Here is a 17521-nt window from a genome sequence, read left to right as displayed (position 1 = left end):
TATCCAGTAACTTCGCACAGCCATTGAAGAGGAGTGGGACAACATTACACAATCAACAGCCTGATCAACTCTATGTGAAGGAGATGTGTCGTGCTGCATGAGGCAAATTGTGGTCACACCAGATACTGACTGGTTTTCTGATCCACGCCCCTCTCTGGGGTAACTGTATTCCCAATCATTTGAAATCCATAGATAAGGGCCTAATGAATTTATTTAAATTGACTGATTTCCTTAAATGAACTGTAACTCAGTAAAATCTTTGAAATTGTTGCATGTGGCATTGATATTTCTGGTCAGTGTATATGATGGTGTGTATAGACATATTAATAGAAATGGTGTGTACAACAGTAGTTATATAGGATGAGTCTTGACTTGGTTACAGTATGAAGTGGGTAAAACACTATGGAAACATTAAAGTCACCAGCTTTTAATGACTATTGACTATGTACACAGGTCATAACTCCTGTCCTCTCTCTGCAAATGAATGACTGGTGAATACACAGCTGTGGATAAGGTAGAGGAAGGGGTTTTCGTTTCTTTCACCATTTTGGTTCTCAACCAAAGAGTAATCAGATGTGAAAGCATTGACCTAAGGTGTGAGAGAATGACACCCACTCCATGGTTTCCGGTAAGATCGGGGGCATAGTTGAGGATAGCCTCGTTCTCGTGCTATTTATAAAGATACTTTTGTGAATCCAGGCGAGAGTCAAGTCTGGTATAACGTTACTGCATTAGTGTGTCAATTAAAACACTAATTTCATTGGTAAATTGGTTGACTCAAGACTACCTACCACGTGTTCTTATCTAATAACATACACCCTTTCAAGGTACAGTAAAAACTTGATTCATGTTTGCACTGCTTGCTTGACTTACTACTAAAGATCTATTGAAATGTTGTCTGGTTGTGTTTAGCTCTATGGCCTTGATAGGTTGGGGATAAAAACATGTGTAGTTCCGCTTATATAACCAAAGCACATAGCAGAGGAGTGAGTACAGTAGAAGGGGAGAAACACTGCCCTACTTTCTTCCATACTGATCTAGCAGCAGCACTAAAGAGAAGAGAACAGGGAGGGAACGAGGGGGCCTCCGAGTGTAGGAGTGCCAAGCATGCACGTGGTGAAAGGGGCGGTCCCCGTTGCAGATGGGGCGTGGTCAACTTGGACACGTCACCAGCAACAAGCAAAAAAAACATTCAGCGATTAGCCGAAGGTTTCTTTACTAGGCATGTTCTATCTAGCCTACATATTAGTTTAAAAAGTGTCATGTACGAAATCACATACATGTAATGGTGTATTCATACAGCAATTTTAGGAATTCAAAAGATTGAGCGCCACAAGACCGAGAGGGAAACCTGAATCTGTCATATGATCCCCTGATATGTCAGGTCAGATGATGTAAAACGTCTTCAGCACTCGCGTCGCCACCGCCCTTTACTGAGATTAGTTTTTTACATTTTTATGTAGAATAATGAAGAAGGTTGCTATACGACTTTAAAAGTCGTCGCTAGATGTTAAACTTACATGGTTTGGCCGAAAGCTCATAGTTGGAAACAGTGCTGCAAATAAACACGATCGTTTCAAGATTTGATAGGAGGCGCGTCGATCGACGAGTTTGTAATGCAGTAGAATTCACATGGCTACATTGTGTCCTGTCACACATCCAAATGATATATTTGTAGCCAACTTCTTAGCACAATGATCCAATCTGAAATAGACTACTATTTGAAATCACACCTCCAATTGCTCAAGACATTTGAGACAAGGACGTCTGATTAGTCACGACCCCCAACGCAAACAAAGGCAATACAAATCAACTGTGCACTTAATCTTACATTATGAACCAAATGTTTAATTATGAAGAAAAAAATGACTGAGGTTAAATGCATGCAGATTATCTTTTCCCAGGAGAATAATCTTATAGATTTGACACATCTAAATAACGAATTAGTTTGATCCTTTCAAATCGTAACGTTGAAAGCATCTAAAAAAAAAAAAAACGATAATTGATTGTAACCTTTACATACCACGTGCCTTCTGTTGTTGCTGGGCTTGCAATTCCAAAAACTTGGCTGCTTCTAAAAGCGTCTCGATGCTCATTTCTTCTACGTATTGGAAACTAAACGTTACAAGCAAAAATTAAGCGAATGTTACAGGCTATGCACTTTATTTTTCAGTGTAAGGATCCAGTACTTCAGTCAGCAAAATTGAAGAAAAAGGTAATCGGATACCCCTCGTAGAAACTCTTCCACATACGTAGAGGAGTTGCAACAAGATGGCGCTGAGTATAGTAGGTAACAAATCAGGGCCAAAAGCATACAACATAAGACCGCCCACACATGTATTCCCTCCCATACACTAAAATAACAAATAAAACACGACATGGAGTATTGCAATGACTTGACATACAGGCATTGAATTTCATAATGCTACAACACAAACTACACGTTTTCTCATCACAAACTACACGTTTTCTCATAGACTCCTAATCCACGATTTGTCTGTGTCCGTTCACGACAACACGTTTATATATTATTAACATATCATTGCCTAATAGCTAATCACCAGCCGAGAACAACAAAGTATTGAGCTTGCAAACTAGTAGAGTAGCCATCATTCTCATATTATGATCCGGTCTCTGGGTCAGTGGCCTTAGCAACCAGCCATCATTGACCGAGATACTTTGTGTGTATGCATTGATATGTAGGCTACGTGTGCCATTTTTTTTATGTAGTTCTGTCCTTCAGCTGTTCTAGTCTAATGATGTTCTGTATTATGTAATGTTTCCTGTTTTGTGTGGACTCCAGGAAGAGTAGCTGCTGCTTTTGCAACAGCCTAATGGGGATCCTAATAAAATACCAAATATTTACCACCATACATGTATTAGTCATCAGAAATGTCTGTTTAAAGTAATGTAAAGGGAAACATGTCATTTATTGACCGTATTGCAAACATTTGCTGTAGTTGCCATCATAAAGGTACAAGTAGTCAGACAAAGGGCATGGTGGAATGGTTCATTAATAAACAAGGTGGTACTGGGCAGGGCGGCTTGAAACAAGAGCAATTAAAACGTTTGCTATATAAAGAGATGGTACGCTTTTCTCTCCACATGGCGCAAGGTCGTGGACACTCGGCCAACTGGCTGGCTGTTGGGTGAGTAGTAATTTTCCTCAGTTTAACTCTGAGCAGTAACTGCTCTGTTACTTTGTGGACAGCATACCTCTTGCACTTAGGTAATTAACAATCATGTATCTTTATGCTTGTTTGTGGGTTTTACTGGATTGACAGCTATTTTTAACTGTTTTCCAAGACCAAGGGTACCATAAATCCAAACCAATAATTTAAGTGGCACCTCTTGTGAATGGAAGCAACCATGATGTATCAAAAATCACTGACCTCCCATGATTCTCACACACAGGAACTGATCAAGTCAAAGTCCTGCTGTGTATGCAGTGGTGACCTCTCATTCAGGGCAGGTCACCTGTTTTGAGCCCCACATGTGTAGGGCAAAAAATAAAATGATATGTATGTAACCAATGTGAAATCGAGCCCAGGCGAGGAGAGAGACAGAGGCTATACTGTTACACATACACACCACATTTTGGGGGGCTTGCCTGTTTTGCATGTTATTTTGGCATTAATACATGTCACATCAGTTTGCAAACAATGTAAAAAATATATATATATAATTGTTAATAAAGCTGCATACACACACTGTTTTCTTGAGTAAGGCAGCTCCAAAATGCAGGTGTTTCAGCCTAGCTCAGTGCTTTCTGTGGTGGTAGAGAGCCAGCAGAAAATGGGAGCATTGCACCGTGATTGGCTCAGTGTTCTGTCACTCATGGGGACAGTACTTCATCACCAAGTTTTAGTCCTCAGTAAGGGTAGACATCCAAAATGTCAGCCCTTTGGGTCCTGCCATATAATTATTACAAGTGCCATTCCAAGAAGGCTCATTGTCATTGACCACAGATGAAATGACATCAAATCAAGTTATGTACAGCAGCTTTGATTGGACTGATCATGTCAACATCTTACTTTCAAAGTCTTAACTAGCAGTCATCATGAATCAAGTCGATAATCTACTGGCAAATCCTTTTAAATCCTTGTCATATGAAGAGAAATGATAGATAAAACATATCTGTGCTCATCGGTCAAAGATTACACAACAAATTGGAAATTGCAAGTTCATCAATCAGTCGTCTGGAAGGAATCAGTGGCTAACTGCATGCATTGTAAAGTAACTACTAATGTGAGCCTGCTATTCAATGGAGTGGCTGTGTCCCCCCCCCCCCCCACAAGTTCCCACAATAAATCCAGAGATTGCCAGACTGATGGCCCACAAAAGACCACCACGCCACCTTCACAAGGTGAGTCCAAAAATGACCTGTATGCTGTTGCATAAATTATGTAATATGCAAGGGAGATATGTATACTGTAGCTAAGAAAGTAATACTAAGTGTATGTTGTGTAGTAAGATGTTAGTAGCCCATGTGCCTTAGCCTAATAATTGTCTATTTTCACCAATGCGGTATTGTAAACATCGTTCGTGGCCGGTGTCTGCTTGTTTGCCAACTTTTTTTGTACAGCTTTTAGTGCTACTGATAGTAGTGGGGGCGTGCAAATTCAGTACACATTATTTAACGCGTCAAATGTTATTACGACGTACCTTTTTTGAACGCCATTTGGGTCTTTGCATGTCAATGTGCCTCACCCTAAATAGTCTATTTTCACCTTAATTTCACCTGTTTTAGAGAAATGTAATCATTGAATATTGTAAGAGCTTTCAATGTTTATATGCCCCCTTTACTTATCTTACGGTTCTGACTTGTTGTACAGGGAGTACACTGTAAGAACGGCCCATGTTCTGAATTCTGTCGTTGTAAAAGTGTTGAACAAATAGTTATGACTATGTCCATCGTCGCTCGCTCATTAATGTCTTAATTGAAATTACAGATTGCCTCATCTGCTTGTCGTTCCCTTATGCCATAGTTTGTACATCTCAATTGTCAGTAGAAACCACATTTGATTAAGCAAGTCAGCCATGTTTTTTTTAAAGTCCATAAATGAGGCTGAATTAATTGTTTCTCTGCCAATGGTAAGCCTGATCACCGACAACAATGAGACAGCCAATAGGGAGGAGGTCAGAGACCTGGCCGGGTGGTGCCAGAATAACAACCTATCCCTCAACGTAACCAAGACTACAGAGATTATTGTGGACTACAGGAAAAGGAGCACCGAGTACATCCCCATTCTCATCGACGGGGCTGTAGTGGAGCAGGTTGAGAGCTTCAAATTCATTGGTGTCCACATCAACAACAAACTAGAATGGTCCAAACACACCAAGACAGTCGTGAAGAGGGCATGACAAAGCCTATTCCCCCTCAGGAAACTAAAAAGATTTGGCATGGGTCCTGAGATCCTCAAAAGGTTCTACAGCTGCAACATTGAGAGCATCACTGCCTGGTACTGCAATTGCTCGGCCTCCGACCGCAAGGCACTACAGAAGGTAGTGCCTACGGCCCAGTACATCACTGGGGCAAAGCTGCCTGCCATCCAGGACCTCTACACCAGGCGTGTGTCAGAGGAAGACCCTGAAAATTGTCAAAGACCCCGGCCACCCCAGTCGTAGACTGTTCTCTCTTCTACCACATGGCAAGCAGTACCGGAGTGCCAAGTCTAGGACAAAAAGGCTTCTCAACAGTTTTTACCACCAAACCTTAAAACTCCTGAACAGGTAACCAAATGGTTACCCGGACTATTTGCATTGTGTGCCCCCCTAACCACTCTTTTACACTACTGCTACTCTCTGTTTATCTTATATGCATAGTCACTTTAACTATACATTCAGGTTCAAACTACCTCAATTGGCCCGACCAACCAGTGCTCCCGCACATTGGCTAACCGGGCTATCTGCATTGTGTCCCACCACCTGCCAACCCCTCTTTTTACACTACTGCTACTCTCTGTTCATCATATATGCATAGTCACTTTAACCATACCTACATGTACATACTACCTCAATAAGCCTGACTAACCGGTGTCTGTATATAGCCTTGCTACTCTTATTTTCAAATGTCTTTTTACTGTTGTTTTATTTCTTTACTTACCTACAAACAGTTTTTTTTAAATTTTCTCCGCACTATTGGTTAGAACCTGTTGTATTCGGCGCACGTGACAAATAAACTTTGATTTGAAACAAGGCTCCGCTGAAAGCCTGGTGTAGCAGTAGTAAGGTGTTGGGACAGCTTTATGGAGGCCCTAACAGTTTGTGGGCACCGTTTGTCACCACTATAGTGCAATTATTGTATTGTTTAGTGGCTTTGCTGGCATGCATCCCAAGTTACAACCCCCCCCCCAAGATGCTAAAATCGAGCAGGAAGTCAATAATGGCCTTAAAATGTATGTATGTGTATATATATATATATATATATATATATATATATATATATATATATTTTTTTTTTAAAGCACTACTGTGATAGTGACAGTTGCACTCACAGAGCTGTGAACTCAAACATACATATACACTGTCTTTTCAGCTGCACCATGGAGCACATCCTGACTGGTTGTATCCTGTCTGGTATGGCAACTGCCCGGAAGGCCCTACAGATGGTGGTGCGGACGGCCCAGCGCATCACTGGGGGCGAGTTCCCAGCCACCTAGGACGTACATGCCAGGCGGTGTCTGAGAGGCCAGAAAAATTGCCATGGACTCCAGCCACCAGAGACATGGACTGTTTACCATGTTCACGTCAGACAGGCAGTACCGGTGCTTCAAGGCTCAGACCAACAGACTCCTAAACAGCTTCTATCCCCTGGCCATAAGACTGGTAAATGGCTAACTACTGCTCTCCCTCAGGTGATCCACAGGACTCTACCAACTGACACAATACACTTACAGCCACACGCACACACCCCCTCACACCTATGCTGCTGCTATAATGATTACATTTATTACTACCATAACGCTGCTGTTCATTGATTTATATATTATTACTATCACTGCATTGTTGGGAATGAGCTCTCAAGGTAAGAATTTCATGGAAGTGTTTTACACCCGTGGTATCCTGTGCACGTGGCAAATGAACTTTGGGTCCACTTTTCCTGGTATTTACCACTAAATCCCTTTTCAGGAAGTTTGTCTGTTCGGCTGCGACCTCATGTGACAATTGTGCGTACAGGCACACGAAATACTGGGCATCCTGCATTAGGTTTTGTTTTAGCTAAAGTGTGTGTATGCAAAGTTCATTCATTACCGACTCAAGTCAATACGACCGACCGTCTAATTGTGATACTAAGACAGGCCACTAATAAATAGGTGGCTACCCAGAAAAGCTATATTTCATCAACAGGATACAAGTGGATGAGCTGCAGCTATGGACTGCCCTCTTGTGGTTGCTTATGGAAGCTGCATCCTAGACAAATGTCTGGGATAGACTACCTGTGTGTAAACACTGACTGAACATGGAAATACACAAATAACATGGTACTAAAACATACATTTATCAAAAACATTGCTCTAGTCATTACAACCTTGACAAGGAGACTTGCAGTGAAACTGTACTGGACCTGCAAATAAGTATATCTTACACAAACACTGGACACGACAGAACAATACCGGTAAATTATGTTCTCAAAGTCCCTGCCTGTTTTTCTATTTTCTCGCTGAGTGAACGCGACCCAGTACTACAGGTCAACTATGTTCCATTATATCCCCAGTGGCTTGGCCACCACTCTAAGCAGTGTTCTTCAGGTAGGTCCAGTTGGTTCAGCATGTCCTTGTTTTGGCCTTCCACCCAGTGGATCTCCACAGCAACGTCCTGCTCCTCAGCCTTCATGTTCACCAAGCACTTGAATAGGAAGTGTTGTACAACACTGGGGCTCTGTGGCTGCATCACTTCCTATCCAGTGGTACCTACTTCCTCTTCCTGTGTTTCAGCAGGTACTTCCTGTGGCGCGGTTTCCTGTTTGTGTCGTGGTGGGTAGTGCTGTCTGTGCCAATGTGATATTGGGTGTTGTAGAGGTAGGAGAAGACTCCACGATGACATCCTCCGCTGTCCTCTATTGGGACACAGCTGACCCCCTGAGAGTTGACTCCATCTGCCCTGTTGGTCCCGGACTGTGGAACACTGCCTGGCCCCTGTGCTGCTGTGGGAGTGTAAATCTGAGTGTGAGCTATATGGGATGTGTGTAGTGGAGTGCTGCAGGCTCTGTGGGTGCTGGGCTGTGGCTGAGGAAAGAGTGGTGGAAGTACCACTGGGGGGCGCTCTGGGCAGCTGAGGTGTCAGCCTTGGTCTCTGCATCTCTGTCTCCTGTGGATCCAGGTGTTCTCCACAGCTGTCAGGAACAGACTCTGCTCCTTCCTCCCACAAGGGACACGCTTGTGTAGCACCTGCAGAACACAGATGACACAGTTGCTGTGTATTTTGAGTCTACAATCTATGATTTGTATACCTCTGTTGGAGAAATTGGGTTAGGGTGTGTGCTTGCAGAAAAAGTATGTCCATGAATGAGTTGTGTACATGTAAATGCTTAGTTGTCTGTGTGTGGCTCCTAAGTGTGTGTGTGTGTGTGTGGTGCTTGCTGTATGTGTCAGGGTTTTTTCTGCACATAAAAGTATTGGGCGGGTCACCTAAGTGTTTTTTTTCGGGTGGACTAAGTCCAAACAGTAATACAAAAGTGTATGTGAACCAAACATTTTTTTGGGGGGGGGGTGGAAAATGTTTTTTCAGCGTAAATGACTAAAACCAGATAGATAAGGGACCTATATTTGTTGTATAAGATCAACATTGAAAACTTAATGACATTTCCTTAATGTTTGAGCATGAGAACAAGCTCGTGTGGCCTGCCACTTCGTGGCTGAGCCGTTGTCACTTCACAATAACACCACTTACAGTTGACCAGGACAGCTCTAGCAGAGCAGACATTTAACAAACTGACTTGTTGGAAAGTTAGCATCCTGCAAATGTTTGTCTATGGAGATTGCATGGCTGTGCACTCAATTTTATACACCTGTCAGCAACAGGTGTGGCTGAAAAAGCTGAATCCACTAATTTGAAGGGGTCCATATGTGTATAGTACATTAATCCCACTAATGCAACAAAATGTGAAAAAAGCTAAAGGGGGTGTGGACTATAGGTATACACAACTGAAATATTTTATTCAAGTAATTTGAGTAACTGATGGTTAATGGGCAGTCACTACCATTATGGGACATTCATTCGTGGTTCTATTGTGTTATAGCATTTAATGTAATTTAAAACCAAATCGAATCCAAAATGTGACAAAATAATTAACCGGAACAGACCTCAGAAAGCACTAATAAGCCAGGGCAAAATGCATAGAATTGCAGGAAAATAATTTTAAAACAGCAAAATTCTCTCAGCTCCATGGCAAAGTGTGTATTGAGCTGCAGAAAATTTGCTTTAAAAAAACAGCTACATTTGCTCTCCCCTGCCAAGATTGGTGCTTTAAATTCTTGTCCGCAGGTATGCATGGACGGAACGACCACCACCTAAGCCCCTTTTTAATCCAGAAACAACCCTGTGTGTGTTTACCTTTTAGGTCACTGAGTGTCTTCTCTAGCCAGGCAGTGATGGCCTCCACGGGCCTGGGGTTGGAGGGTCAGCCTATAGAAGAGGCCTGGGACTGCAGCAGCATGAAGGACAGTGGCTTACGAGACTTCTCCAGTTTCCTCTCCTTACTGGGGGGAGACTGAGATGAGGGAGCTGGAAATAATGAAATATCCATTGACAGAGTATGTGGGATTTACCCAGGTACCATTGTCATAATATTCCTCTCTTCCGGTGAAGATGTATTCACATACATTGAAGTATGTAAAACACTTATTTGGAAAATGTGAATCCACCTGCCCAGACTAATAAAGGGTGATTCATGATGACAGTGTGGAGACTGCTGGTAAATGCACAATATCAATACCCACACGTACAGTATGTTGTTCAGACAGGCATGTTAGTCATAAACGAGTTCACTGGGACAGCATTCCTGAACCTGAAGGTGCTAAAAGACAAGTTTGTCCCAGTTCCACACTCATACTGCATGTCATTATACACCTGAGGCACTCAAGTTCACTCTGACCAAACACGCACACACAAACAAGCTTAGACATTGACAACGTGAGCTAGTAAAAGTCTCACTGTCCTATTCACCATGGAAACCCCTCTGGACGCCTGGGGTATGATGATGAAGTGAGGAGAGAAAAACAGAGCGGGAGGAGAAGAGAGGAAGTAAAATACTTCAGCTCACTCATTCTGTGTGACAATGAGTGAATGAAAGGGGGCTTGATGGAGAGCCAGAGGAAGTGAAGAGAGAGGGAGAGAGTCTTGGATTCCTGGAACCATTATGAGGACTCCTGTCTGTTTAGACCAGCTCACGCCACGGATGAGTCACGGCCTGCATACCTCTCTCACTGCTTTTCTCTCTCGGTCTCTTCTGTCCTTCCCCGTGACTCTGCTCTTTTTCATCTGCTGCTCATCTTATTGTCAACACATTGAATTGTAAATGCAATATCAAAATACACCACAAAGGGGCGCTCCTTCCACATGATTTAGTCCTACGTCCCTGCAATGACATTGGCCCTGCTGTGCCTTGCCTCAGAGCTGCTACTGGTGCCATGCTGCTATGGTGGAAGCATTCCTTATCTAAGCAAGTCCACACATAATGATGCCATGGGGCTCTACCTTATACAAACATACCGTATTGGTCCATAACATTTTATTTAAATGCACCCAATTGCCAGATCGGGTCTGCAATGAAACAATGCAACAATGACATTGTAATCAGTCAGACAACATGGCGAACTGACCTGCACGGAATGGAGGACTGGACTACGACCTTCAGACTGGTCCTAGATCAGTTCTCTGTTATCCTATGAGATAATGTAATTTGTGTGGTGGTATACTTACTGTATTAAAGACTAATGAAGACAGTCATGTTTAATTCACATATTCTCTTTCCATAGAAAAAAGGTAGCAGACTGGTCAATAGAAGAAAAAAATGGAATGTGTCTAGTCTAGACTCAGACCTGGGTTCAAATACATAAAAAAAAAAAAAAAATGTAATCATTTTTTATAATTTAGTTGGGCTCTATTAAGATTGCATGGATCAAAGGAACCAATAGAACATTTGCAAAACTACAAGCCCCCGCCCATCTGGCACTCCAGGAAAGCTAAAGCAAACAAAAGATTTCAAATAGTGTTTGAACCCAGGTCTGTCTAGTGAGTCTACACCAGACAGGCCTTGTTATAGCTGCTTCGTGTGTTTCTGATTGTTTCCCAGCCCTTCTCCCTCTGCTCAGTAAGCCCCTGCAGCTCAAAGGAAGAGGAAAAAAATCTATACAATCCATCAAGGATTGCAGCCTGTCTGTACAGCACATCGTTGACATAGATACACACACATCAACGCAGTACACACACTCATATGCACATACACACACAGATTTATACACAAAGAGATAAACATACACTCCCAGACAAAAGCACACACAGGAAAACACTTACACATGCCCACAAGCAAATAAACAGAAAGCACAGACAGGAAAGGACACCTCTCCTCATCTAGTCTGATGTGTGTACAGCTTTAAATCCACTCTCGGTCTCCATTGATTCATCTTTACTCTTTCTCTCCCTCCCTTTCAGTCTTTCTCTCTATTATTAATCTGACTCACCCACTCCCACATGCACTCAAATGTGTGCTCAGTCCACACACACAAGAAAGATGGCTTTCTGTATTCTGTTTTGACCACACCTCGCTCTAGTCGTCTAGCGTAGCCAGTCTGTCTGTTTCTCCCTCTCTAGCAGCCAGTCAGCCCCATTTGTCCAACTAGGACTCAAGCCTGGGAAATCAGCTGAACAGAGCCTCAGCATGGCTCCCCAGATAATAGGCCATTATTCAATTACTGACCACAAACAGACAGATCAGCAGAAGAGAGATGGCCATTTAACCATTTAACCTAGATAGGGATAGCCCCACCCCACTTTTCCTCTCCCTGTGGGGCCACCAGAACCTCAATACCAGGGTCTCTTGTTCCTGTTGACCTCTGACCCCTGCTGTAAATCTTCTGACTGGCTGCATGCCAGACACCCCCCCTGTACTGGGCCCACAGTGTCACATGACAGTCAGAGAATAGAGACCAACAACAGAAGCTAGAAGGCCATGAAATAGCCTGGCCTCCCCTTAACGCTCTCTCTTTGATTCTCTCATGTCTTGTTCCCTCTAATTCTCTCCCCAAGTTTCCTTTTATGGTCTTTGTACCTTCATTCACTCTCTCTCCATCATCCTCGATCTGTCTCTCTCCCCCTCCCTCGCTCTGTTGTGAAGGGATCTGATTCTGTCCATGTGCCTGGTGAGACTCACTTACTGCATTACACATCAGTTAGATGTGTGATCTCAGAGCTATTTATTGAATCACCAGGATGTGTTAAAAACACAGGCTGTGATGCCAGAGAGGAGCTAGTTACTAGTACACAGGTGTCTGCTCTAGTAATCCATGGGTTAAGTAGGCCACAGACACATGTACACTCACCAACACCCAGTCATATGCACAATTCATACATAGACAGACAGACAGACCCCCCTCCCCCAGGTGTGGGGTCATCCACACACTCCTCCCCAGTCTGCCTGGTAATGATGCAGTGCTCCACTGTGTAAAGAGAGAAGAGGAGAGGGCAGTAAAATGTAGGCCAATCTTTCTGCTCAACTGCCTTTGTGGTGAAAGGCAAACGAGATTACACAAAGACCAAAGTCCTTCAGATACTGTAACACTCCACTTCCCACCCCCACACCTCTCTAGCTCCCTTTAACTCTCGCTCTTATTCCCAATATTACCAGCTTTCACACTCTCACATTGATCTCTATGATGCTCTCTCTCATCTCATTCTATCACTCCTTCAGCGGCCCAAAAGCCTAATGGCATGGCGTGCATGTGCACACACTCCTGCCCCAGCAATGGTTGCCTGGATACAGCAAATTAGGGTAGGGACACAGAGGGCGGGTTGAGTGCTGCCTGCGTTCTCTAAAGGAATGGGCTGGAGAGTGGAGTGGGATGGGCCGCGAATGCATTATTAAGGAAGTGTGTGGAGGTTGGGAACATCTGGAAAAGCAGCAGGGGTATAGTTAGGACATGCCCTTAGATGACTGGGGAAGAGAGAGCGAGAACATTAGAGAGAGCGAGATGCCATGATTATGCCTTCCTCTTCTACTCTCCCACTATAGATGAACTGGTTGGGAGAGGACCCGAGGGGTACTGCCCACACCGCCCACCAGAGCCAGCTTACCAGAACAGTAACGTCATCATAGAAATTCCAGGCCAGAGCCCAGTGCATTGTCCGTCCCTGGCAGAATTCTGTGTGGTTCACTTTGGGCACCTGGGAACAGAAACAGACCGATACAGAACATTAGACACCACTAATAGAGAAGACAACACCAACAAGCGTTAGCAATACACACGTAGCTCTGCAGAGGCACATTTCCAGCATGTCCAGGTGATGGAGAGCTGCACTACGTCCTTCAAGGTGTGAACAGCACACATTTACACACAGTGCCAGAGCTGAGCACTTGTGTGAAGAGCCTCCAATAAGCATGAAGAACGTGGGGGGGTGAGACCAGTGTAAAAGACTCTTCAATAGTATTCACTATCCACTTGATACCCCCTCCCTTCACACTCACAATCAATATGTGGTGGGTTTCAGTGCCCCAGAGATACATGTCAAAGGTCAGGGAAATGGATCCCAGAGGAAAGAAGACACATCCCTCTATGAGAGCGCCATGTTGACCCCTAAACACTCACCAAATTAACCAAGCAGCGAGAGAGAACGAGGAAGATAGAGAAAAGTGCGCGAGAGAGATAAGGTGCAAATATCATTAGCATATTAATTAGGTCTCCTATTCCACCCCCACCCTCTTGCCTGCGCTGGACGTTGGCCAAGGATGCACTCACACTAATGAGCAGTGACACGCAGCGACAGCCCTCTGACACCTCTGGAGGATTGTGGGATGGTCCTCCCCCAGTGATTGACATGGTGTGTGTGTGGTTAACACCCTTGGGAGCTGCTGTGATGCCATTCTGGTGCCAGCTGCCAGTCATCCCCACTGAATTGGTCTGATAATCTGAGGTAAGCGACTGGTACAGGCTGGAGACTAACCTCTATAGTCAGATGGTCAAGTCAGTTAGCAGTCATGCGCTAGGGGCTAATAGCTAGGATAATGGCGCTAATGAACATTAGCGGCGCTGACCTACTGTGTGTGTGTGGGCCCTGCCATGCGTTTCAGTCATGCAACACTAATAGAAATCAGCTCAATCAGGTCTGGGCTGTGACATTGTTTAGCCAGCGTATTAGCCAGGCTTGATCCGTTACGGTTCAGAAGGTATCTGATCCCCCTCTTCCGTCTCAGAGGAGGTATTAGATGGTAGGAGGGAACTCATTCAACCCTCCATTACCTCACCTTGTCATTGGGTATGTATGGGGTATTCAAGTATGTTAACTCACGCCAGGGCTTGGTACAGTGCATATGTGTTTTGTATCCATTTGCGTGAGCTGTGTGTATAAGACCATGTATGAGCATCTAATGTCGTCTCGTCGGAGCTCCCATTCTGACAAGTGTCTCAACTCCTCCTTCAAAGGTGCCAGGCTGCACTTCTTTCCCAACATGCAACTGTACCATCTGGAAGAAAAATAATCTTAGGAGTGTGTGTCCAGCAGCCTGGGTATGAACTCCTGTCTAAGATCAAACAAGCCGCAGATATTGGATCTCCCTCCTTGACTCTATGGGAAAAAGAGCCTAACGGACTTTCTGTTTTTGTAGTTCTGAGGCAGAGTGGGTAACTACGATTTCAACTGTAGTTTTAATATATATATTTTTAGACATCAAAGCTCTGCTCCTCCATAGAGACTCATACTGGTCTCATTGTTGTTCTAGCTCTCCCTCTTATTTTATATATATATATAAAATGAGAGAGCGAAAGAGAGAGGGCTAGAACAACAACGAGACCAGTATGAGTCTCTATGGAGGTGCAGAGCTTTGATGTCTTGGCCCTGAGCAGGAGAGCAGATCAATATCTCCTCTGCAATGAAGAGATGAGTCTATTGTAATCGATACAACAGCATATAGAGCTTCAGTATTAACCAGCAAGGAGAAAGAGAAACCTAGCAGGGAGTCAATCTGGATAGGAAAACTAACAATGCATGACAAACCTTGTCTGGTTAGGTTGCCTTCCTTCCTGTCTAGATTAATTAGGCCTAGATAGTATATATCTATGAGCAATGCTATGTATGGTGAGGATGGAGTGTTTGTTATGTGAATGTCAAGTGTCAACACATCATGCACACAGAGCAGAGCACTACTTTCAGAACTATTGGCCAAAAAGTATACAAAAAAAAGAATGTCTTGAAAAATGTATCACTGTGTTTAATGTACAAGATGACATGTCGTCACACCCCGAGTTGTCCTGAACAGAATGAGGCTGTGTTTGTTTATTGTGAAGAGAATTCGCCGGGGTGCACACACCTGAATGCACTCATGACTCCTTTCAATGCTCACCTAAATTAAGATCAGTTTCTCTGAATTTCCTTGTGAATGCTTAACACTAAGAACATAGTTTATAACTTAGCTAGTCATGTTGGCAATAGAACAAGCTTTCAAATCCTTGTCATGCCCAGTGACCCAGATTGCGATTTATAATTGACAGTTTTTCGATTGCGTTAACAACTGTAACTGTGTGATGGCGGGGATAGTGTTGTGTTCCAAATGAAACAACTACAAGTGTGTTTGCACAGCTAGGAGAGCTCAAAAAAGCACCTTATAGTTGAGACTCTTCTTTGAGTCATAAAAGTGGATTACAATTACTTAGAAACTGTGTCCTGTGTGACCACTTGGAGACACCAGTTAGTCCTCTCACTCAAACACTTGTCATTGTTTAGTCTTATGATACCCCACATTTACCAGGAATATTCTTATGTTACTCAAGGTATCCAGATTATTTTGTTATCAACAAATTTCGCAAAAAGTACAGTAATTGTAAAATGCAGATATAATCAGTGTAATGTTTGGATTCAGTCTTGTCAGGTGAACTGTTGTGTATTAATTAACACATTCTCTCCAAACTGCTCCTAATCAATTGCTACCATAGTTATGCATATTATTTTAATATTTCTTCTGTAAAAAATATTTCAATGTAGCCCTATCCATATAGGCCAATTCTCACAAGTTTAAAGGGTTGAAATGAGAGAGAACACCTTTATACAGCACAGACTACTACAGCCAACCAGATTTGAACAAGGTTTTGAATAAAGGTTTAATAAAATGAAATAAGAATTTGGTGACCTAAATGCCATTCATTGAAAGCACTGAAAGGTTTGGGAATGGGAACAGGAAACAAGCCCTCTCTGAAAAGTGTCCACTGTGTTTGAGGGCAACACAACACAAAAACCAATCTGGCTAGATAAATATCAACTAACAAAAAAAGCCGGATGAGCTTGATGGCATTCACTAAAAGCCTTGAAAGATTGGGGAAGAGCCCACTCAGAGAAGCGCCCGCAGAATGGAGGTAAGGGTGGGAATGTTGGGGGTGAGAGGATTTTGGGTAGGGTTGGGGGGCAAAAGCCTCGCCTCAAGTGGCACTATGAAATATTGAGGACCTGTAATATCCCCAGATGTTCCCCACTTTGTCATGCAGCGAGGAGGGGCTGAACATTCATGTTAACACACAAACAGCTTCCTCACTTCCTTCCTCCAGAAAGATCTTCCCACCCCAAAAAACAAAACTCTCATGGGGGTCAGACAAAAGCATTTAGATTCTTGGCAAAGTCGTATATTTCTTTTTAAATTTATTTTCAAGCAAACCCCTCCAAGAGTGATTATCATATCAATAAAATACAATAATTAGCAGAGGGCATCACTTTGACAAGGGGGAAATCAGCTCCTTTTCCTGGCTGGTGGTTGGGGTGTGCTTGACTGTGTGTGTGTGTGTGTGTGTGTGTGTGTGTATATCTGTGTGTGATAGTCTGGTGAGAGTAATTACAGCTCAGTGTTGTTGAAAGGGAGGGGGGGGGGTTGGTTGAGGGGATGGTGGGTCTCAGAGGACCAATCAGAGGGACTGGCTTGGTTTCCGTGGACACCTGGCAGTAGCTCTGCTGTCCCAGCATGCAGTGTGTGGAGTGACAGCCTGCTTACTGCTGCCTTGGCCCCAAACACACTACACACATGGCAGGAGAGGAGAGAGGGAGGACAGGAAAGAACAAAAGTCGGAAGAGAGGGAGACTAGGGCGGGCACGCCTTCCCCTGTGGCAGACACTCATCTATGGTCTTTACACAAGCCAAGCGCACCACCAAGTGTGAACACACAGACACATGCACAGCCAGGCAAACAGACAGAGGGAGACAGACACTTTTCCCCCTGTGAGGGCCACTCATCTTTCCACTGAAACATATGTGCACACCGACGCGCACACACACACACATGGTTGACAATCATCTTTCCACACAAAAATATGGTAGTGACACACA

At 43.6% G+C, this 17521-nt stretch overlaps 1 protein-coding gene and 1 pseudogene across 4 annotated transcripts in view; both read right to left on the bottom strand.

The window, feature by feature from the left end:
- Positions 1-2366, bottom strand: part of mnta (MAX network transcriptional repressor a) — a 28826-nt gene extending 26460 nt beyond the window's left edge. The window contains exons 1-2 of one of the 3 annotated variants that reach the window (XM_090223508.1): positions 2228-2366; positions 2024-2101 (exon numbers count right to left, since the gene is read on the bottom strand). In XM_090223508.1, the coding sequence (XP_090079634.1) occupies positions 2024-2101; positions 2228-2351 (202 nt within the window). In that variant the 5' untranslated portion in view covers positions 2352-2366. Of the gene's footprint in view, positions 1-2023 lie in introns of all 3 variants that reach the window. The other 2 variants (XM_021587866.3, XM_021587867.3) reach the window with 2 other exon arrangements.
- Positions 2367-7608: 5242 nt separating this feature from the next.
- LOC110507704 (RNA N(6)-adenosine-methyltransferase mettl16-like) overlaps positions 7609-17521 on the bottom strand; it is a 29329-nt pseudogene continuing 19416 nt past the window's right edge. The window contains exons 7-11 of the transcript XR_016492426.1: positions 14615-14683; positions 13993-13996; positions 13294-13383; positions 9559-9712; positions 7609-8392 (exon numbers count right to left, since the gene is read on the bottom strand). The product of XR_016492426.1 is annotated as an RNA N(6)-adenosine-methyltransferase mettl16-like (transcript). The remainder of the gene's footprint in view (positions 8393-9558; positions 9713-13293; positions 13384-13992; positions 13997-14614; positions 14684-17521) is intronic.

This window comes from Oncorhynchus mykiss, chromosome 27 (assembly GCF_057628025.1).
Source record: "Oncorhynchus mykiss isolate SJ-2025 chromosome 27, ASM5762802v1, whole genome shotgun sequence".
In the NCBI taxonomy this organism is placed as follows: domain Eukaryota; kingdom Metazoa; phylum Chordata; class Actinopteri; order Salmoniformes; family Salmonidae; genus Oncorhynchus; species Oncorhynchus mykiss.
This window is presented reverse-complemented; position numbering and strand designations above follow the sequence as displayed.